The sequence below is a fragment of the Cyprinodon tularosa genome, unplaced genomic scaffold (genome assembly GCF_016077235.1).
Source record: "Cyprinodon tularosa strain WSP-4 unplaced genomic scaffold, ASM1607723v1 ctg355, whole genome shotgun sequence".
NCBI classification, from domain to species: domain Eukaryota; kingdom Metazoa; phylum Chordata; class Actinopteri; order Cyprinodontiformes; family Cyprinodontidae; genus Cyprinodon; species Cyprinodon tularosa.
The window spans coordinates 586728-611861 of NW_024039069.1; the positions used below are offsets into that span (position 1 = coordinate 586728).

The 25134-nt window shown below is 35.6% G+C and overlaps 1 protein-coding gene across 6 annotated transcripts in view; it reads right to left on the reverse strand.

Moving 5' to 3' along the window:
• The window catches only part of htr4 (5-hydroxytryptamine receptor 4), a 224711-nt gene that overhangs the window by 63259 nt on the left and 136318 nt on the right, over window positions 1-25134 (reverse strand). For all 6 annotated transcript variants that reach the window (XM_038295431.1, XM_038295429.1, XM_038295426.1 and 3 more), the window contains 2 exons: window positions 10183-10336; window positions 6342-6949 (listed from right to left, as the gene is read on the reverse strand). In XM_038295431.1, coding sequence (XP_038151359.1) covers window positions 6342-6949; window positions 10183-10336 — 762 coding nt within the window. The remainder of the gene's footprint in view (window positions 1-6341; window positions 6950-10182; window positions 10337-25134) is intronic.

The window sequence follows — 25134 nt, forward strand, 5'->3', positions numbered from 1 at the left end:
ACATTGTAGCTACAGCTACCTCATGCTGAACACAGTATAGATGCTACATCGTGAGCTAACCCTTTCTTTGATTCAGTTGGACCTGACCAGACCTGAAACAGAACCCCGGAGGCCAGCTAAGGTAATGGGTCTTTCAGCATCATAGCTGTTTAAAGCATTCCTGAGTCATTATTCATTCTTCACCATAAACTGAATGAAACTTCACTATTTTGACTGCAGTTGACATCTCTGCATCAGGGTTTATACACATTTATCTGCTGCTATTTTTTAAGGACACTTGGGAATGCATTAAGCCTTAAGTTTTGAACATCCCTCAGACTTTGATCCCCTGTCCCTCGTTTATTTCTTAATTTTTGCTTATTTTCAGTAGTGTTTAGTGTCCGCTTAGTTATTAGTTATAATACTGTGTGATTGTAGCTAATAGGGCTGGATTCACTCTTCTTTCAGTAGCATCAGAATGAACAGAGACACATTTATTTGGTTGGTGATTAATAAAGTTGCTAAGAGCCATAGCCTAAATTACTAAATTGGTGAAAGACAACAGAATTTTTAATGGTTGGATTCAGGAGTCCAACCTTTTAAGTAAGAGGCTAAAAACCCTGGTCAGTAAACAAATTAGAGTCAGAATCATTCAACTGATAATAATTAATCAGTTTTACCCTTGAATTGAATGGCCTTTTAATTAACTATAACTTCAAGTGCTAGTTATTTAATATATTCATTATCTTCTGTTAAACTCTCACAACACCACAAAACTTTCAAACCAAAAATATCCTTCTCTTGAAATCTGGCCAATTTCTACATTTGTACCATACCAGGCAGATGTACTATAAGCGGAAAAGGCTTCACAGTGCCAATCTTGATTTAACAGGTGAGTCATAATGGATTTGTACAGGCCTGATATTCCCTCACCTTAAAATTTCCTCTGAACAAACAGAAAAATCGAAGAAGAAACTAAAATTAGCTTTGACTGACTATTGATTTGTTAGCACCACTTGGGAGGAAAATTGTCTCCATGTATTCATAATATCTCCTATCAACACTTCGATCATCTCCTTCATGTGTCTGTAGGAGCAAAAAAAATTATAATTTTTTTTCTGCATTGCATTATCTGACTAAAATCAGAGCCCATCAGGGATATGACTTTAACTGTATGAATGTGACCCGGAATAACTCCACCCTTGGTTTCACTTGAGAGAAGCCTAAAACTAATTCTGGGCCACCATGACATACCTTTGGCATTTTAAAAGCCCTGACTCTCACATGCTCAGTGGCTTTGTTGTAATGGACCGCGGGGAAAAGGCTTACATAATAAAGAATCTGACCAATAAAACTATTCAGTGGCATTGCCGTCTGACTGAGCCTGTAGAGAAAATAGTTCTATTTTTTTCTGTTTTTTTAAAGCTGCCCCAGGCAATCCCCCCTTTCTGAGATTCCACATTTCAAAGCACAGGAAATAGTATAATCATTTTCTTTCACTTTAATGGGTTTTCATTTGATGAGTCGTGATGTTCGTGTGGGACAAAAGAGAAGATGGTGTAATGGTCTATGGAATTGTATAGTGCTGAAAGCTTCAACTTAGTTTCATTGGCTATGCCTTTGTATTATTATTTATTTCATGTTTTTATATTGAGGTAACTTGTCTGTCAGTCTCTTCAGTTTGTCTTTTTGCTTATTCCCTCCAGATTTTTCAAGTTCTGCTACTGATTGACAATGAACCTGTTCCTTTTATCAACAGAGTCTGATAATATGAAGCAATGCTTGATGTTCCTTGGTGTCCCTTACAATTGTTTCATCATCTGTTTTGCTTCTCATTCTTCCCATATAAACTTTCCTTTAGCGTCAGAAATTCTACTTAAATATTCTAGTTTTTATTAAATGCCTGCTGCTTTTCACTCAGTGTTTTTTGGGTGCCTAGAATTATCTGAATACAGAAAAGGAAACAGACAGCTACAACTTAGGATGATAAGTAAACGATGTGTTTTACATTTTAATCTACTTGTTTAACATTAATCTGACATCAACTGTTAAAATAAAAATGTCAAAACCTGATTTTTGTTTCTTGCCATCCCAAGCAGGATCCATTCTATTTTATTTTTTAATAAAGACCAGCCAGAAACCATTAGGTCAATGACAAGTTTCAAATGAAAATGCAATTAAAATTGTTAGAACTGTAAATTTACTGTCATTTTTACTGTTTTTCAAGGCTGCACTTTTAAAAGATGAAATTGTCCAGTTAGCTGTTTCCAAACTAAATTTATTTTTGTTTTTACACTTGTGAAAACAAAATGACAAATAAAATCTGTCTATATTTACTTTATTGTCCCACAATGAGGAAATTCCCTCTCTGCATTTAACCCATCCCATTGGGGAGCAGTAGGGTGCCACTGTGTGACGCCCATGTAGCAGTGTGGGGTTAAGGGTCTTGCTCAGTAACCCAGAGTGGCAGACTTCGGGAGTGAGAGGGACTTGAACCCGGGACCCTCCGGGACTGAAGCTCAATGCTCTAACCCCTAGGCGACCGTTCTCTCAAGTTATAGAAAATAGATAAACTTAGAAATACAAGCTTGTCTAACTTGGCAAACCAGACTAATAATGTGTACCAGGTTTAGTTCTACATAATATTTATCTGGGACTGCTCCAATCTAATGCATTTGGAGGAAGCTGAGACATTCAGCAGAACTATCCCAGTGGAATGACACCTATTGGCCTCACTAATTTGGTTTTAGCAAAACAGGTACAAACTAAATATCAGCAGAAGCCTTGAGAAGTATGGCAATTAAAGCTTTTACACTCTTGTCGATGTAGTTTTGCTTGAACATTTACATGCCTCGTTTTAAACAAAAAAATCTAAATCAAATCAATTATCAAATAAAAATTAAATAAAACATATTTTTATTTATTATTTTATTTATTATTACTTTTTTAGGCTTTGTGTCATTTGAATTACTAGAGTGAATTTATCATTTTCTCTAATGGGAGGGTGTGTGAACTTTCAAGCACAACTATAGCCACCCTTATTAATCTGCCTAAGAATATCTTCTTTAATTCTAAATGACTGCGTCTTCCACCAGATCCTGAGCACCAAAGACTGTTTCTCATGTTAATAAAACTTCCAAACTGCTCGTCATCTTGTGTATGATTTCTTTCAGGTTGAAATTAATTTAATAAAGATCTAGTCCACTGTTCCAAAGCTGAACAAAAGCAATGCTGCTCTTCCTAAATATGAGACTTGATAGTCAGTTGGGCTTGCCTTTCCAACAGAAAGTTTTCCTTTGGATCCAATATATCCCACTCTAAGCTCTCCTAAACTAAAACCGGGACTACCCCATTGTGGCACAATCAACCAGAAACCATTGACCTAATCTGGCTGATTTCTTTTCGTCCTTGTGTCATTGAAGGGGTGTGACATTATTAAACCATAATGATATGAGGCAAAGTAAACTTTCTGCAATTTTGATTATTTAACCAGTCACTTAAAAATGACAACCAGTTAGGTACGTTTTGGTATTTTATTAGTGAATCTTTATTTGAAATTAGTTCTGATAATGAACTAGTAGCTTACATATTCCTTATACAAGCTGCTACAGCTTAAAGGTAAACACAGTTTTAAACTGGAAGAGTTTGTCTATACTGAACACATTCGCTGTGCTTGTTGCTTCGGGTGCTTCATGTAGCTCACATCTGAAATCCAAAGACTCTTTCTGAAGCTTTTTAATTATTACTATAGGTTTGTCCAAACACTGTATCTGAAACATATTTTAGAAAATAACAGGGTCAGATAATATTACTCCTATTTTTTCATCTTGTTTGGGTATATAAACTGGATTAAACATATTTTTATATTCTTTGATAAAACCTTTGCCCTGCGATGGACTGGCGACCTGTCCAGGGTGTACCCCGGCTCCGTAGACAGACGGAGATAGGCGCCAGCACCCCTCGTGACCCCGCTTAGGATAAGCATGACAGAAAATGAATAGATGGATGGATAAAACCCTTGATAGATGGTTTCCAGAACAGAGCTACCTCCCTATAGGGTTGTCATATGACTTTTGAATTTCCAACAAAAGGACAGGACAGGATAAAAAGAGAGATAAATTAGTGAAAGTTATACCACATGTCATAGACAAAACATTTCTTTAGTTTTGAATATCTTCTCTGATCTCTGACCAGTGTGACAAATTTAAAGTCTCAAACAGCTTAAACACGCAACTGTTTTTCCTTCTTTGTTGGAAAACAATGAGCACTGTCAAATATTTTCTCAGTGGTGGAGCTCTGATAAATATTATGCTGCAAGGGGCTCTTCAGTGATGAAGGCTCAACAATGAAATTATGTTTTCCATTAATGGTAGTAAATGAAAGCACCTTTCTAAACAAGAAGTCAGATTTCCCATAACTGGGCTGCACATTATTATACAGAAATTTGACATTTTGGCCTTGCTTATTTATTAGTGTAAAGGAGAGAGATGCTGTCTGAAATATAGAAAGTCCTTATGGGTATAATTAGTAGCCAACTATTATATATGTAAAAAAAAATCTACCCTTAAATAAGCAAATGCTAACTGGACATATACAGTTACAACTATGTTTTTTTGTGTCATAAATGTTTCTTTAATTAAAAAGTTTATCATTTCAACAGTCACAATTTAATCTATGATGCATTTATCCATCAATGAACAATAAAAATGTTTACATTTTCTAAAACATTCAGACCATATATTCTTTTTTATGTCTGGAGGAAAAACTCCAACTTGAAAGGTGAAATTAAAGTTATCAGAACTTTTATAACTATGGGAAGATAATAATCGATAGCAACTTCATGACACTAAAACCATTAAAACTGCAGCAGAACGTGAGATATTCCCCTGAACATATAAGTGAACCATGACCATGGTATTGTGGCAGCTGGGATTGCCACAAATGCACTGGGGTGTAATGTTTGCAGCTTGGCGACAACTGAATAGATGATATCACATTCAGTGTTGCCAGGTAACACAGGTAATCCCACTTGGTAGAGAGCATGGATGGAAATCAACAGCCATTGTCTGGAGTGTACAGATATGTCCTTAATATATAGATGCAACAAACAACCTACACATTTCTCCTCTTCTGTGATATTTTCCTATATGAAAATGATCAAATCAGCAGATCAGGCAACATAAATATAGTTAATACAAGGATTATACCCTATATAAGTGATGAGTGTTGGAATACTGGTCAATGATATTTGATTGTTTTGAGCCAGTTGACATGATGACATGCACTGGCTGCTAGCACTAGATACAATTCAACCAAATGGAGCTTATACATGACATATCTTACCCTGTCAGGGAATTATGCAGTATGTTAATATGACATTCACCAAGACACAAATAATTTATTTTATTTACCACACAGCTCCTAAAAGTGCATAATGGGAGAAAGAAAAAGTAAATAAATAAATGAAGGGCTATAGAAATGGTGTAATGTGGATAAAGTAGATTGCTGAGAACCTTGATGGGATCAAATGTTACAAAGTGCCTTTTTGTGACTGTTGTTTCACATCTACACATCACATGTGCCATTAATCTCTGTCAGCATAAAGAGGATGAGGATGCCATGAAAAAAAGGCTAAAGTGACACACTGCCTTCCATGAACAAAGATATGATTGTTATTGAGACATAAAGACAGGAAAAAACCACTTAACTGGCAACAGCAGAGTATGTGTAACATAATGTCCTTATCACTGTGAAACATGAGCACACAGTAATAGAAACATAGACTAATGATACGGGGATAATTTAAACCCATAGGGCCTAGGAGGGGTGTTTATGGAAATAAGGGCATCTACATAACACCTGAGAGAAATCATTATCTTCTCATAGAGGACAGCTCCTACTTGCCATTTGAAGACCAAGTCAACCATAACAACCATTTTAAGATCAGAAGAAATAACTTATTTTTACTTTTTGCATAACAATATGATGTATGGTTAGTGAAACATTATATTTTTGTTCAAGTTCTATCCCATCAATTAAATACTACCACAAAAAAATGAAAACAATTCATATTTAGGCTTTCTATTATAGTATTTTCTATAATCGAAACAACCCTTGAGTCAATATTTAATTCAATCTTTAAAAACTTGAGTTTTAGAGAATCTACAATGTTTTGACATTCCAAGTATGACCGTTTCACTATTTTAAAATGGATTCCAGCAATACTTTTTTTAATGTTTGGAAGCGATAAAAACCCTTGTTATAATGGAGCTCTATAATAACTAGATCCCTTAATGTAACTCTATAAATTAATCCCTGCCACAGCACTCAAATCGCACAATAAAATGATTTAGAGAACTTACTTGAGTACATGTGTTGAACCGTTGATCTGTGTGGCTGTGCAAGTAGTGGCAGATGTCATAATGGACGGCCTGCGATACCTCTTCCTCCCACAACATAAGATGATGAGGAAGGCACGGCGGAAGGATTTGTTGAGGAAGGCGTAGAGAATGGGGTTCAGCATGGAGTTTATGTAACCCAGCCACAGGCAGGCGGTCCACAGCTGTTCAGGAACTGTATAGCCTATAAATGGATCCACCACATTGGTGACAAAAAACGGAGCCCAACAGAGGCAAAAACATCCCATAATGATGCATAGAGTCTTTGCTGCTTTTGTTTCTGTCCGCATACGGTGGTTGCGTTGATGGTCAGCAGACTCTGACGACGCACCCACTCCTGGGCTGGAACCTGAGGTACCAGGAGTGCAAGCGCCAGCCCCACCTGCTCTCTGTAGCATGCTGATCTGCAGGGCGTGGGCTCGAGCTGTGATGTAGATCCTCTGGTAAGCCAGCACCATGAGGACCAGAGGGATGTAGAAGGCCACCGAAGAGCAGGTGAGGGCGTATGGTTTGTTAACCATGAAAACACAAGATGTGGAGTTGCTGCTTTCGTTGTGGCGCCTCTCCTTAATCTGTCAAGTGAATAAATGATATGTTAAAGATCATATTAAAAATAGAGTACCTAAACTGTCTGAGTTTGGGCACCATGCATGTTTTAAATGTTTTCCTGCAATTCCTCTTCAAGGACTTGAATACCTAAACTTGTAATCATTGTATATCAAGTCATTTTAAAAACAAAATGATGTAACTAGGTCTGGAAGTAGAACATTTTCTAAAATATTCAGGGAAATATGGGATACTTTGATAGAAAAAGCCCTGCTTTGCAGTCGGCTTTGATGAAAGGTAAATCAGACAAGACATGACACAACAAATCAACCAGTTTTCAACTTTTTCTGTATTTGTCCCCTTCACTTTATAGCATATATTCGCTGCAATAATTAAATACAACATAACAAGGTCAATAAAATCTCTGACAGGTGCTGAATTACTGTTGTCTCATGGTGCATCATTACAGAACCTAAAACCAGACTCAAAGCTGTTGACTTGTGTGTGAGGAAGGGATTCCTGAACGCCACAACAGTAACAGAGAACAGCACAAACAACCACTGATGTTACAGAGCCTGTCTCTTGTCCCCTTAGTTCTGGCTTGTTTTGCTGAGTTTCAGAGCTTTAGTTTGAGCCAAAAGTGACTGGCTTCACAGAATATTCAAACAGCTCTAATTAGACCCTCAGAGATCCCCTGCCACTGTATGGGGCAAACTTCGAATTTCAGCTGCACTAAACTTATATTTGTGTGTATTAGAAAAAAATAAGTATGTGAGTATGGGTTATTTCGCTAGAATTTGGTCAAATCTAGCTGGCTGCTTACAGAAGGCTCAGACATTATATCTGCTAAATAATACACAAGAGGCAGAGGGATTTGACTTTTGTCTGGGAACTAGTTTCCAATTTGTTTGTTTTTTTTTTTAACAGAAAATTAATTTTGAGTAAAGTAAAATGTCCACTTTTACTGATCATCAAATAAAGCATATTAGGACCATTTTATTGTACAACCAGTTTTATCTGATATTGATGAAATGTCTTCTTTCCCATAAATCCAAATAACAATAGAGCTGAAGTCTCTGATATTTTTGCTCACGAAAAACATGATTATCCAGCTTGGCCTGCTCTTGCCATGACTATTAATACTGACAGAAAACAACCAATTACATTGCAACAGAATGGTTTAAGCCAGAAGATGTAAAGAGAGCACAAAGTTCAGACCCCACAGCCCAACCAAAATAAACATAGCAGTGCAGAAGGAAAACACTTGTCAGAATGAAGGATTTCATAGGAACAGCAAGAAGGTCTTTGTGCATTTTTGGATAGCAAAGATGTTTGTTCCTTTTTACACCCTGCAGTGGTGGCTTTAGGTTAAATTTACCAGGGGATGGTGGGGGGTTGTGTTATTTTATTGAGGTACAAGGCAAAAAGAATGAACTTAAAGAAACAGGGCAATATTGAATCATTAATCAAATGATAACACTATGTAAGCCATGCAGATAAAGAGCCACTTCAGCCTCAAGGTGCAAATTGCAGATCCCTGATTTAGCTGAGGAAAGCTGTGATTCTATCTTGATTTAACTTAAGCCGAAAGTTCAATACCCCCATTTATAAATTAGTAATAAAGTAAAGCTACAAACATTAAAATGGTGTAAATGACCAATCAACTACAACATATGACATAATTAGTTGGTCCATATATAGATTTAATATTTTTCCTTCAGTACATGGGCCATAAAAGTGGCAAGGACAAGTTCTAGAGGAGCACTGGCCCCTTTTGGCTTTCAACTAGAACTGCCCATGACATCCTGATTAGCTAAAACCGAACGTTTGTTGTTGGGGAACTTGCTGTTGTTTGCCCAGTTTGCTGGACAGTTCTGCTGATTGTCTCTTAGTTTACCCGGTGGATTCTGTAGGAGCAGATAATGTGGAAAACTAAACCAAGAGTGCTATAAAGGATTAATCTGATTTGCAGGTTAAAGTGACATTAAAGTTGCGGTTTTACTAAAGGAGAGTTTCATACATGACCAAAACTGACAGAATTAAAAATTAAAAACAGAAATATACAGATGCTCAGTAAAAATTTACCACTGAAATAAAAAACAAGAAATAACTTTATGTAACTTTAGGTCTCAGTTAACATTCCATGTGTTTACTTTACTATGTTTTTTTTTTTTTTTTTTTCAAATTAAATGACCTCCATATATTTTTCTCCTTTTTACTTAAAAGGCACTGTCTCTACTTAATTTGACCCATATTATAAAAACTTAAGTTGAGCGTGTGATATGGTAAGGTTTTCCTATTATTGTTGTTATGTTCAAGAAATAATACATTGAAAAAAATCTAGTTTTTTACAGTGACAGTATTGAGTTCGAAATTTTAGTATTTTGTTAACCCTACTGTTATGTGATGCAGTTTGAAGTGTGAACATAAATCCTAAAGTTCAACGCTCTGCGATTTGCAATTGATTTCCAATGATCTTAATATTAAAAAGAGTCAGCACAGTCAGTACTCTGCAATCCACTGTTTTATTGCTTATATGTTCCTTTTCTGTATTTTTTTTATGTGACCACTCTAGCTATGTATGTGTCAGGACTTCCTCAAAAGAATGATTAATTTTTGACAATGTGGCATTGTAAGCTGATGTTTTCAAAGGATTATGCTTTTGAAAAAGTGTCCACATTGTGCTATTGACAGAGAAAATGGGTCCCCTTGCTGTAAATGAACTGTAGAAAAGCTTTAAAGTTTTTCATTTTCAACTGAAAACATTGTCTGGAAACTGGAAAAAAAAAACTAGGTATAGCATACAGTAGATTCTGCATATTATTTTAAATAAATAATATGCAGTCCTATTTTATATAAAATAGGACTGTTGCCATTGGTTTTAGTCAAGAAACAAAAACAGACAGTATGTTGTCAGTATCTTAGTTGTTGCCATGTTTATAATTTTAATGACAACATGTGAAGCATTTTTTCAATCTTGTAAACAAAGCTCCATGGGACAACAATTTATCTCATAGCTGCATGTGCACACTAGCCGTTTATGCAAATACTGTTTTGAAATACTTCTTGTATGTGTGTCTCTATTTATTGATTTTCTTTCCCCTCGCAATTTCTTTGTCTCCTGTTGTCATTTTCACTAAGCAGTGAAAATCACCCACTGAGATTCTGAACATATTCAACAATATTTCAATGTATAAAGATAACTTTAACTCATAAATGTGTTTTTTTTCTAGCTGCATCTGAAACTAATGCAACTCACCAGTTGGTCGATGCCGATGCTGTTCCAGCCCTGCATGATGGGAAGGAAAGAGATGAAAGTGGGGATGACCCAGCAGCCACCAATCATTAAAGCCACTCGCATGGGTGTCATTTTGTTCCGATAGACCAGGGGCTTGCAGCAAATAGCATAGTACCTGCAGAGACAAGATTTTAAGGAAGAAAAATGAAGTTATCAGAAGAAATCAAAAGATTTAGAAGTTGTTTTCAGTTCATCAAAAGCAGAAAGCAAACTAACAGGTGCAAACAGGTTTTTATCCCAGTTATAGGGGCACAACATTTCAATCAAAGGAATGTTGGTAATAAGAAACACCATTAGATTATGTTGTCTGATCTGCTGATTTTGATAAATTCCCCATTTTAATACACTCCATTCTCGGAAAATTTAGATTTCTCTTATTTCATGTATTAATTTATCCTTTTTACACACTATAAAAGTTTTCAGTCAGTCTGTTTCACCTGCAAGGCCACACAATTCTCTGCATGAGTGTGTTTGTACGTAGACCAGACATAGCTTCTTCCCAAAACAAGCTAGATTCTTTCTCAAGGTTTATTCATAACATGTTACTGATTAACCAAAGTGTCTGAAATTTGTTTTGACTCTGAATACTTTCCATTGTAAGTAAGGGGGAATGAACGCTGCTCAGGCAGAACAGGGCAGAATGCTGTGCCATAAGGGCAGCATGATGAACTGTTCTCTCTTTGCAGAGATATTAATAAAGTGCCGACTGAGTGAAATCCATCGATCTCCGTTTATTTAACTAGGGTGAATACTTTTTTCCCACTACAGCTTTCTTGGCAAAATAAAGCAATATGCAGCTTGATGTATTTGTATTACTACAGTGCATTTATCATTTACATGTTTGATCAATTTTGTCTGTAAACTATTTCATTCACTCAGTGGTCTTCACTGATGGATCCCAGCAAGATCAGACTATCAATAAGTAGAAATAAACAAAAAAATTTGAGAATTAAACAAAAGGAGAAATTTCATAGTGGGAGGATTCAGAATTTTTCTTACATGTTTGAATCTTTTTTTCTGTGAGCTTTCTGTGAGCTTTCAGTTTGACGTTGATCCATTTTTTTCTTTGTTTTCTAGCTATATTGGTGTTTTCGGGATATATTTGAGTTCTTAGGTTTTTCTTTGCTTGCCCTCTGGTGTTGGTCTCCTTTTCCCTAGCTCCTTCTAGAAGCCTCTGTTCACACCTGCTCCCAATCAGCTCATTAGTCCTGTCTTTGTTCAGTCTCCCATAAATACTGTCATTGCGCAGTTCCTCAGTGCTGGTTCCTCATCTTTCCCCGTCTTTCCCTGTCTCCTTGTGCATGTTTTCCCTGACAACTCCATGATTCTAATTTGTTTGCATTTTTGTGTTGGGACTGTGGATTCCTACCTCTGTTACCTGTTGTGAACACTCCATTAAAACTACAAGAACTCACCTCTGCCTCCTTGCCTCTGCATTTGGGTCCTCAAAACCTCAACCAAACCTTGACAACAGTTATCTCCTGCTGTATTCTTGGCATACATGTTGTTGGAAAACATAAAGCTTTTTATTTTTTATGCCCTAACAAAACAGTCAAACTAATTTATTGAAATTGAATCTCTGTCTTATACAGCACTTTTATTTAAATACATTAATGAAATTAGCTCAACATAATGATAATAATTTTTAGCAGGCAGAGACATTAAAGGAATAGTACACCCAAAACACGATTAGCCTTCATTTTCTACTCACCCCCATGCTGAACAAAACTCTGGAGTACTTTTTTGATATCTCAAATGCATCTGGAGATCTGGGAGGCTTCTTGCTGTCTGCTGACATTTAAATAATGGAGGTCTATGGTGACCGAGACAGAAAGGTCCATAAAAGTCCACAAAAATGTGTCAATATTCCTCCATACTGCTCGTCCAATGTAATCCAAGTGTCCTGAGTGGGTAGCATCCAGAATTTACTCGAAACGAAGTCATTTAGAACGTTTTAGAGCCTAAACAGTAGTGTATAGGATTTCCTAATAGTGCCCCCATGCGCGCTCACGATTCTACGGAAGCCGGCAGACAAACCGGAAGAAAGTGCGCATTCAGCGTCTGCTCTGCCAATAATGCAAGCGTAGAAGAAGAAATGTGCTGTTTACCTGTGCTAAGAAAGAAACAACAAAAGAAAAATGTCTGAGGACTTCAGTGTTGAGGAAGAGCATGAGTTCTTTGCCGAGCTGAATGCGCTGGTTTGGTCTGCCGGCTTCCGTAGAATCGTGAGCGCGCACGGGGGCGCTATTAGGAAATCCTACACACTACTGTTTAGGCTCTAAAACGTTCTAAATGACTTCGTTTCGAGTAAATTATGGATGCTACCCACTCAGGACACTTGGATTACATTGGACGAGCAGTATGGAGGAATATTGACAAGTTTTTGTGGACTTTTATGGACCTTTCTGTCTCGGGCACCATAGACCTCCATTATTTGAATGTCAGCAGACAGCAAGAAGCCTCCCAGATCTCCAGATGCATTTGAGATATCAAAAAAGTACTCCAGAGTTTTGTTCAGCATGGGGGTGAGTAGAAAATGAAGGCTAATCATGTTTTGGGTGTACTATTCCTTTAAACACAGTTTAAAAAGCATTAACTGATGTTCGGATGTTTAATATTAATGCTCTTTGACAGATAGGTAAACAAGCACAGTTTAGGACTACATAAAGTAATTTAACTATTTAAAATAAAAAATAAATAACAGGAGTGTCTGACTTAATTAATAATTTGTGTTGTGTGTCAATGTAAGTTGGATAAACTAATAACTGAAAAATACAGACCTTAAGTATATTATCACAGATCCTTCCCCCCAGCAGCTGGAAGACTTTATAACATCACTGTTCCAAACAACCTCAATAAGTTGTTACATTTATGCTCATTTCTATATATCAATAGTAGGCAATATTAAGCTCTATCCTTGAACTGTTGTTTCCCTAATAATAGATACCCTTGAGCTATAAATAATCCAACTTTATTGCTATGATTTTTTTGTTCTGTGTTTTATCAAACAAGTATCTCTAATTTTTAAATTCTAACATATAAAGATCACGTAATGTTATCTGCAGCTGTGAATGGTGACGTAAGAGCAATTAAATAACTAATTAATTACATTATTGTCTTTGGCCTATGGAAGGGAGCCACAGTACCCCAAGAAAACCCATACATTGGGAAAACATTCAAACTCTTTGAAGAAAGGTCTCGGAATAGATAGCTAAAAAAGGATATATGAAAGGAGCAGTACCAACGTGAGACTTTAAATTCAAAACAAATGTTTAAAAAACCCCAGAATGAATGCAGAATGCAGAAGAGGGTATGAGATGAGCTCATACTGCAAAGAATCTGTTTTATCTTTGCTTGTAGAGGTTTTTGTGTGTGCAAACAGACCACAGCTTAACTGTTCTCGGATCACAGGGAGCTAACAATGTCAGCCGTACAAATGACTCAGACTGACCCAACTTTCTGACCTGATGTTTCGATGTGTAAGCATATGTTTGCAAACAGGCTATTTGTGTGTGCCTTTGAAGATCACAGCTATGCCAAAAATAATGTCCCACTGCATCACATGTGTGGCACAGTACCGTAAGGGTGCACTGATTCATCCACATTGGTGCATGTATTGTGTATTCCTGCAGCATAATAAATAAAGATGGAGGGAGGTATGAAGTGCCTCATGAGTTAAAAAATGTGCAGGTGGAGCACAGCTGGGTAAGGGGCACATTAAGGAATCATGAATTAATTTGGTCTTTTCTATGCTGTGGTTTTATATAAGGCATCCACTACAAATATTATTTTAAGTTTGAAGAACACAACAATTTACAAAGATTTTAGGTCAAATGTAAAGCACATTGAAAGTCACATTTAAAGATTGAAATTTACTAGTCGCTGAAATCTACTGATAAATTTAACTGTTGTTCCACCTCTCACATATTTAAATAGAGTTGTTTGATTATTGTTTGATCAGCAGACAACACCTCTGTTAAAGAGGTCAGACCTAGAGAACAATGAAAGCATTATAATCAAGATGTTAAGTATGAGGGTTAACTAGCAGAACAAGTAGAAGTGTGCTGCAGTTCCGTGTTTCATTAGAAAACTGTAAGGCCTCTTTAAATAAATTAAGACAATGCAAATTCCAATCCATCCATCCATCCATTATTTGACAAGCTTGTCCCAATTGGGGTCGCAAGGGGTGCTGGTGCCTATCTCCAGCTGTCAATGGGCGAGAGGCGATTCCACCCTGGACAGGTCCAGTCCATCGAAGGGCAACACAGAGACAAACAGGACATACAACCATTCACACACACACTCACACCTAAGAACAATCTAGAGAAGCCAATTAACCTAACAGTCATGTTTTTGGACTGTGGGAGGAAGCAAATTCCAATATAAGTGGATATAGTAATTCATAATACATCTTTTGCAAGGCGTTTCAATTTCAAATATTTTAAGGTTAGGGTTGCATACAAATTAACAAGAAAGTATTATACACTAAAAATGAACAAATAAAAAAAAAGGCACACATTTGTATAGAAAGGAAATTATAGAAGAAATGGCACGCAAAACTGAACCGGACCGTGCCAGACACAACCAAACCGTGTTTAACTGGTACTAGTTCATTAGCAGGGCTCGGCTCATTTGAGTTCTGGCTCATTTATCAGATAACAAAGAGCGTATGAGCAGACATTCATAAGAATACTGACTTCCCTACGGTGCCACACAGTGATGATACTGCTTAGCAGTGTGATGAACCTCAACGTATGTCATTTCCTGCCTGCAAGCCCCTGATTAGACTAATGTTATTGTCATATCCACTTCCCAAAAGCTGACTCTGTCAAGTAAATTCACCAAAGGCTGCCTCCTTCGCCTGACTCTCTGCAGGTTAACTGATCCAAGCTCGGTCCAAAGTCAGCACAGGTCGGTTTTTAGAGCGTAGTGTAAATGGGGTCATTGTATGGCATCCGGGGACTAGTGTGGGGTTAAGGGTCCTGCTCTGGGACCCAGAATGCAGGCTGTGGGGAACGAACTGGGTATTTGCAGTCTTCTCAGAGCAAAAACGCACTGCTCTAACCACTAGGCCAACATTGCCCTATAAATGAACATTTTAAATTTAAATGAATTGCAAGGAAAAATTACGCAACGAGAAAGTTTAGAGTGGAATTAAGTGTTAGATAAAAAGTTTAGAGAGAAAGTAGTTACTGTGAAGACCAGAGATCTATGCTTCTAATCTGATGGACAGCCCTTCAATGTATCACAACAGCTGAGCTAATAAATTGAATATTATCATACTCTACCTCAAGAACTCATTTAAACTCTTTTATGTGTACTGATTTTGCCATGTATTCTGTCTTTATTCCAGTAGCTGATTATTATTTATACAGCAGTAACAGTTGTCTAAAATAGATGGAACAACTTCCTTTGATTAAATAACTTGAACAGACATACAAATATTTTCTTTGTGGTTAATGATTAATAATTCTAACCCTAACCCTAACAAACCAACTTATTGATGTTTAATGACGTTCAAGACATTTTGGATTTTAACAGGCAATCTAAAACATCCAGCTACAAAGGTAGGCCACTAATAAACCCTGTTAATTGAGCAAATGATCATTTATAATCATTTAACTAAATATCATTGCTTGGCTTTCCCCTTGATTTTAATTACATATTGTTTAACTATAAATTCCAGTTGTGGTTAATAATATATTCATACTATGCTGGTGAAATTGCACAACAGCAGTTATATGTCTGAGACAGTAAGTCTTTCTATTGGGCTTCATAATGGATTAGTCTGCAATGCGGCTAATTAGAATGCAACAACAAGTGCAAATGTACAGTACACCCCTATAGGTGTACCCAGTATTTTTTTAAATGTACTGTGTTCATGATTCAATGTCTTTTGTTCATTCTGAGCCCATGTTGTTATTTGCAATGAGCCTCAGTGCTGGTCTCTGTAACCCTCTCTTTGCATATCTTAGAATAAAATGAATTCAAGTTTAGCTCCATGTTATTACTATGTGATTGATTCTGGGGTAAAAGACTATGGAAGAGACACAGAAGGATCTAACCACACACAGAGTCTGGTCCAATTTTTTTTTAAAACTTTTCTCAGTGTTTTTTTTTATTTTTTATTTCTACAAAAAAAAAATGAAGCAAAAAACCTGAATGGAAATATTCCGGTTCCCTGGCTTAAAAATTATGTGACAAAAACCCCCAAAAACCTAAAGAAATCTTGCAAATCACACTTTAATATATGTTTCAATCTTGATTCTGTTTTGACAGGGTACATTGAGCTTTTCTTATAATGTTTTCTGAATTGGCAGTCAAAATAGATAAATTAAAAATGTAACATTTAATAGAAGAAAATTAAATTTCCTTCTAGGATGAAAAAAAAGTTGATTTGCCATAATGGTCAAAGATAAGCAATAATATCCATGGTTCCTTATTCATTTTGCTTTTAAGTACAACCACACCCAATAATTTCTGCTGAAAAAATGCAATAATATCTGATTAAGCTTGGGATATTATTAGCTGAATATGTGGATGTGTAGCTCATACATTTCTTTACCATAGAGACTGAGCTGTTAATTTTTTTTAACCTTTGCCTTTTTTTAGGAGGCAGAGTGAACATTACACTCTGCTGCAAGAGAATTAAAGCTAATCCAGTTTATACCATCGTCAGTCACTGTGGATGTTTCCCTGCCTCCTCCTCTGTGATCCTAACTCATTAGCTACTCGCAGTGCATGGCATTTCATAGCCATCAGTAATTTGGAGTACTTGTGTGTGCTGTGTGTGGTCTCCATATGCAATGGCATTAAGAAAAGAAAGGTCAAGAGGCCATTTTTCTCTTTGAATTCCCCTAGCAGGTGTGTTGAAAGGTTGCAGATCGATTTTTTAACGGTAGATGTGCAAATAATCTGAATAACAGAATCTCTTCTTTGTGTGTGCAACACAAATCACTTGAATTTTGTTAATATGTGTCCACAAACACAGAGAAACATGAATTCCTGATCACTGTATGTAAATAAACTGCACCTTACAGTAGGTAAACAAAAAGCAATTGGATGTGGACAGAGCTGCTCATTCGTGTTCTTTAGCAAATTAGCCTTGATGAGAGTAGGTAAAGCAGAGTTGTATAGCAGTAGCAGAGACCAAGGGTACTTTAAATGACCAATTGTTCCCTTTGATCCACAAAACATGTTGCTCTGTTTATTTCTAACATTTTTATTCTGACATTATTTACTTGAGAGCTGGTTTCTGAGACCAGCCAAACCAAATGTGCTCTGCTGTGTTCTACATATGCATGCAGCTGCAGCACATGTGACTTCTGCAAAGGCAACTTACCTACAGATCCACAAAAAAAATCACCACATAGTAAATCTTCACATACGGAAGTAAACAAAATGACATCTATTAAATTATCTGCGTTACTACCTCGCATTACTATGGAGTTCAGGGTCATAATGCTTAGATGATTAGATTTGAGATTTAAGTATTTTAGCAAAGTCAGTCAGAATCAGGGGTTAAATATCCATGCATATCAACAAGTTAAACATATCTGATTATGGGATGGGGTTTGTAATAATTCCTTAACTTTTTGATGGTTAATAGAAACTGTAGAGAATGATGCAGTGCCAAGTGGCTACTGTGAATAGTTTAGCTTGTCTTAAAGGTCCTACATCCAATATACACTATAGTGACTTTGTAAAAAATAGTTTAAATATAACACCAGGTAAGCTTAAGAAGCTACTTTTTTAAATGACTTTGGGAAATATTATTACCAACAATTTCTTTTAAATGTTCAAGGGTTTAAAAATACTGTATGTTGACAAGTTATTCTACTGATCAAAGAAAATGTTAGGCATTGGGCATTAGGCAAAATGCCCAATGCCTAACTAAATTAACATCTCTGTGGAATAATGTGTCCCTCCCCATATTTAAAACTGATGCTAAACTAGAAAGCTCCTTCAGTGACAAATTGTTGCACCCTAAATGCACTAGGGAGCGTTATCACAGATCCTTCCATCCAGCAGCAGTAACACTTTATAACCATCACTGCTCCAAAAAAACTCAAGAAATTGTTATATTATACTGATTTTTGCACAGTTTCTCTCTTTTTTTCCCATTCCCCCCCCATCTCTGGTGTTGCTGAAATTTTTCACATTCAATACTGTAAAAATGTCCACAGCTGTTATTTATTTTTAATTCTCCAGATAGAGAGAATTAAATTGCAAAAACACTGTATTGTATAATACTCTATTTGTTTTATTTTCCAATCTGTTATTTCAATACACTGTTCTAAGGTCTAAATTGTGTGACCACTACTACCATAACCGCTGCTGCTGTAAAAACAAAAATTTCCCCATTGTAGGACAATAAAGGGATTTTATTTTCTATTTTATTCTATTTAACTCTATTCAATTCTAAATATTCTTTGTTTATTAACCATTACATCCTCAGTATGAGGATGCACATCACAACATGCATCTGTATGGTTTCTTTCACTTTGCATGATTGAAACCATATGCAAATATCTTCCATGTTTTTAAAAAATATATAGGCCAGATATACTGTATGGGGTATTTACAACTATACTTCATCACAACAGAAAAGTGATTCTGATGAGATTATCAATTATATTGCCATGGTTTCAAAGAAATATTTTTTTTATTTCATGAAAGTGTGATGTTTTGCACCCAGAATATCTGGGAGTTAGCCACTTCACTGCAAGGCTTAATGCTGGAGCATCCTGCTTGCAGCAGTTCTGTTATTTTCAGCCTCCATTCATTCCTATTCAGGCTTTGTCAGTATCATCAACTCAAATTATGAGCAAAACAGCTGTTCCGTTTTATTTTGTGCCAGTCTTCTGGCTTATTATTCTTTTTACTCTTACTATTTCAGTGGTGTTCTGTTTTGTTTTCTTTGTCACACTTTCAAAGAAACCTCAGTTGTCAGTGAACTAAACACTAAAAAAGGAGAAGCTTTAGTTTTGTTTGGTGTTTTATTTTATTTTCAGTTTTTCCAGCCTCGTTACACAACAGAAATCCTGCTTTTGATAATTTTTTTTTATTCATTTTGCTTATCATTTGGCATTTAAACTAGTTTCAAAGCCAGACTTTGAGAGATTTTTTTTTTTATTTTTATTTCTTTGACTAACACCAACCTTTGACTGGCTGTAAGGTGTGCAAACAATTTAAAGCTTCTTGGTTAAAAAGGTCATGTGGATACCTAATTTGACAGCAAAATGTTTTTGTTCTTGTTTAGAGAAAAGAATAATACAGATGGTCAATCTCTGAAACATGTTGGATTTCCAGGTGTCGCCTGAGGCTCTAAAAAATGTTTAATTGCTTTTCTTGTTAGATCATTAACTAGATGCTGTTATGGAGAAACAAATGAAAACATTTGTCTGTATGATTGAAGATGGTATAGGTTATGCGAGATGGAGGTACCACATTAGTGTTCAGTTGAAAATTAGAAAGTCATAACACTGATGGCAAAGATACTGCAGAAGTCACTTTTTTTTTTAACTTCCTTATGATCAAAATTAAAACTCTCAGCAAAATTGAGATGATGACCTCGGCCACAAATACTGAAGCTCCAGAAAAAGTCTTGCTTGGGCTCTTTTTTTTCTACAAAACAGCATTTTTTTTTTTTTTTTCTAAGCTGCAACAACTAATACAATTGCCAATAACATAGAAAGTTGTATAAAAGTCTTGTTAGGCAGGAGGTGATTCTGTTGTTATTCTTAACCTGTGTATGTGCAAAATCTCTAAGAGATCAGAACATTTTAACACTACATATTTTACGAAAATCCTTTGAGTGAGTATTATCATACATATCATCATACTGTATAGTATAGAATGCAGATGATTATGTGGTTTTAGTATTTCGTGTGGTGGTCCTAAACAGCTGTTAAATATATGTTATATGTATGGCGTAATGCACAATATGCAGTTCAATCCCTGTAAGAGCACCGTTATAATCTATCTAACTGAAGAGGATGAATATTTATAATATCAAGAGTTGGAATTGTAAGATTGTATAATTGGTTTCACAAAGTAAATGAAATATCTGGGTCAATTTTAGGGCTTAAACAATCTGATTGTAATTAATCAATCGATGAAATAATTTTTAACTACTTTAGTAATCAATTAATGGTTTACTGGAGTATAGAGATCCTAAAACATGCCTATAGCTGATGGAGCAATTATAATTATATTAAAATAAAAAAAATAAAAAAATGTAGAAACATTTTCATTTAATATAAAAAAAATGCTTTTGCCTGTCAATATGCTCTATCCAGAACTCCTTAAGTGAAAGCCTGGTTTATTTCATGAAAAATTTATTTAAGGAACCTTTGGCTATCTAATCAATTTATTAATCAAAAAAATAATAAACAGATTAATTGAGTTTCAAAATAATTGTTAGTTGTAGCCCTAGTCCATTTATTATGAAAGACCTGGAAAACAGTGACGATTAGTAAAAAGTGAAGATTGTACACTAAGCCCAATATTATTTCATGCAGATAATTTTTCTTTAATTATGTTAGGAAAAAAAAACAAAGAAAAAAAACACTTTTAAAGCATATAAAGTTTTGGCTAAGATAAGCCAATGCAAAATAAATATGACAGTTCCACAAGATACCCTTCTTGACAGTGAAGACACTGGTACAGTTGCCTCTAATCAAATTTGATGGAACTGCTTTTGATGATTGCTAATATGTGTTTGCAGTGTGTGGGTGTTTGTATTTTGTTTGTCTTGTTGTTTTTTCTTCAAACATTGACTTTGTTGAAGTATATTTTATCCTTATTCCATAAATGTGAAGTTGTTAAAAGTAATTTTTTTTTTTTGTTGATTTACCTCAACTGATAAAGTTAAACGGGAAAAAAAAATAATTGCAACAGTATCTTCTTATGACAATTGCAAAACAGACAAAAAACATTCAGACATATAAACACTCCAGATGGTAAACAGGCTGTTCTAAAGTCTGCAATCTTTAATGCTTCTATAAACACATGCTACATCTTTCTGTAAGTGAATGGGTCAGTTTACAGATGACTAAACTAAAACCGTTTTTGCTTCCAACATGTGCTACTTCAGCCTGAGTTTTGAACGGGAGCTTAGGTCAGGCCTCTGGATGACAGTTTTGTTTTTTTAAACTCTTAGTAAACGACAGGCAGCTGGCAGCGCTAAATGAAAAGTGGGGAAAGTTGTCAAGAGGCTTGATCTGTGAGCCGTAGGTCTCCCTGTCATAGATCAATGGCAGGTTTTCGCTTCAGTGGCCAGATTCCACTTTTTCTTCCCTCCCTTCATTTAAAGCCAAAATTATACAACCAGGTAATTTGACTTGAAATCATTGTTCAAGACCTAAACATTTTTCATCACTTTGGCTATATTAACACATTAAGATGATCATGTTAGTTCAAGTCGAAAATATTTAATCCAGACTTTCTTAACCTTCAGGTTAATATGTTGTCAACAAAAAATAAATAAATAAAGAGAATTTCATCTCGTATTGTAATGTAGACTGTGGAAGGAAAACCACCTTTTCTTTTAATTTACACAGCGGAGCTACAGAATAACAGACTAACCCACAGGATGTTATACAGCCTTGTTGAAAAAGTATTTTATCTTAAAGCATTTTTAGGAGTAAAGCATTTGATTATTTAAATTAATATTTGATTATTTAAGGCTATCTTAGTATTTCATCAATTAGTTAGCATCAATAGAAACAAAAAAGTATTTCCCCAACCTAGAAATATCTCTTATTACCTCTAAAAATATCCTAAGTCAGTGAAAAGACAAGACTTGACAAATCTAAAGGCTTCCTTCTAGCACTGTTACCCGGTTGATTTAAAATACACTGCAAAAACTATCCAAAAATAAGTAGAAATGTCTTTAAAAAAATGTATATCCACCATTGATTTGATATTAATATTAATTCACATCTGCATTTAACCCATCCCCTTGGGGAGCAGTGGCCTGCCACTGTGCAGCGCAATCAGGGGTTAAGGGTCTTGCTCAGGGACCCAGAGTGCAGGCTGTGGTAATCGAGCATAAGCGCACTGCTCTAACCACTAGGCCAACATTCCCCCAATAATTTGAGAGGGTAAATAAGATGATCTGCCAATGCAATTAGTATTTTTACACTTACAATAAGATTATTAAAGAACATGTACTTACTTATATTTACATCTTTTGGAGTGTAAAGACACTAGTTAGACACTACTTTGTGCAGTTTTCTTAAACTAAGATAAACACCTTATATAGAGTATGAAACTAAAAGCCTGAAATGTGCCTCAGGTTACACATTGTTCTTAAAGTGAAAAAAATTGGAACATCCATATATTAGTATAATATAAACAAAACATCTTAAGAGTATTACTATATAATTATTATTATATTAAAAATTATTATTTTAAAAAGTTGCAATTTCTAATTATAAATAAATTTAGACACGTTTTATTGGGACTTTAAAAAGGTATAAAGTAACCCATAGATTTAAATCTGCAAAAGAACATGACAACAATGTGCTGTGTGATTAATTTGTTTGGCTAGGTATGCTTCAATTTATTGAAGTACGAGTGAACATCATGGTTTGATGTCTGAGGCAATAGATAAGGGAAATAGTCTACAAGTAGAGGACATTAAGATAACACTAACATGTATAAATTTGGTCATTTTAGTAAACTGACCAGAAAAATATACCACATGATGTTGGGGGAAAACAACTCCAAAACCACACAAAATATTCTTGGAAATTAGATATGTTTCCATTTGCTGTGAGATCAATGGAGGCTCAACTTAAGCAATTTTCAGTGCTCAGCTGAACCTCAGTGTTTCCCACAGAGTAATCCTGTGGTTTTGTTGACATGTTTTGCTATTGCCTATGCCTTTTGGTTAGAGCTGCCTTTCAGAGAAAATGCCTTTGCTGTGTTATTAGCATCTGTAAGACCTTGCTCCAAGCCAAAGTCCTATAGTGAGTCTTGAATACGCTGTAGGATAAGAAACTGAATTAACTCAGGTTTGTCCATACTGGAGGTTCAAGGGGAGGTTAAGTTGGACCAAGACGTTAAATAGTTTCGACTTAAAATATTAATAAAAATCTAGGTCTTTTGTTATATATATATCTATATTGAAAGAATACATCAGCAACATGAGGTTGATCCAACACATTCTGCCTGAAGTTGTTAAAAATATTTACAATTTTTTTGGTCTGGCATACTTCACCAGCTAAATAAAAAAAACATCTGGGAGCGATGTGTTACTCAATGAGATGAATGATTATTCCAGCAAGAAATCTATTAAGCTAAACAAATGTTTGAAATGTATGCTTAGAATTATATGTAAAGTGTTGTAGATAATGACACATCCTGAGGCAAATTATTACAATTGAGTTATTGCGACTTTAAATTGTAGGCAAACTAAAAAAAATATCAATTACGTGGAGTGTTATGGAGACAGAACAGTTCATGAATTTAAAACGCTAACTTCTCTATGCTTCTTTAGTAAAAGTCCCAAGTTCGTTTGTTGCTTTTGTCTGTAATATCCAAATCAATGTTATACAACATTGATGCAACTCAGCATCAATTGATTAATTGGGATGCAACTCAGCATTTTTCTCTCTTCAAACACAATGAGGTGAGTTTATGCCGAAAAGTTACATTTTGGTTTCAGCTGACCAAACGATTTACTCAATTTCCTATTCTGGATCATCTAAATATACTGCCTCTGGCAAATGTCAGATGAGCCTGAACATGTACTGGCTTAAGCAGGGGGACAAACATGGCACTGCAGGATATAAGTCCCTCTGGGTGTTGTGAATTACTGATGGTAGCCTTTGATACTTTGGGCCTCTCTCATATTGTTAAGTTGTCGTTGCTGACTACATAATTTTCCCCCCCACTTGGGTAAAGTTAAGGAATAAGGCAATGCACAAAAAAGTATGTAACATCTATGTATTCAAAACACAATATATGTTATGAAGGTTCCCACGAAGAAGATAATGTTCCTTGTACTGATTATCCCATTTTTCAAACTAAATGTCTGCAACTGCAGTACTTAATCCCAGACAAAAGTTTATGCCTGTAAAATTACACCAGGATACTTATCATGAACTGTCTCTGAGCACCGTGGAAGGCGTCTATTGAATCCTAAATCCTCCTTTCATTCTTACATTCTGGCATTAACATTCTGGGACATTGCCATTAGTATCTACTTGTACCTTACACATTCTGATCTTGGGTTATGTGAGTTTTATGTTACTTACATAACTTGAGTTACCTCTTTAATTGCCTTTTTTATGTTATGGAAACCACCATGTGTGTTGAATAAATCTAATCAGTTATCCAGAAGCAGTAACAGGAACCTATTGCGGCTTAATCTCCTGATGACAGACAAGATTCATTACCCAGAGGTAATTACACAGCTACCAAAAAGACAGAGTTTGGCTGAATCAGATATCGTTTAGATTGTGCCTTTACTCACTTTTACATTGCAGTCAAACACTGACATTGTGGCCCAAGGTAATGCATCAGTCAGTGTGAGTATCTCTTTTTAGGTTAACCTACTGAGACAACTGAGGGCTGTTTGGACGTTTGTCCTTTCTGTTTCTGTGTATTTTTTTATGGAGGACAAGTTCAAAAACAATGCCTTGCGAATAAGTGAATTAGTGTCTCTGATTGTTATGGGTCTATGACTCATAACAGTATATGTGTAAGATCCAGCTGTTCAAAAAATAAACATACACAATCAGTTGATGAATGAAATGAGTAAGTATATCGTTCGGCCTCACTGGTTACTAGATGCCAGAGTCAGAAATTTGACTTATTGCTCACTGAACACAACAATCTAAACAATACCAGGTCTCACTAACAGATTCCTGTTTATATCGATGTTTTTTCAGTCACAATTGT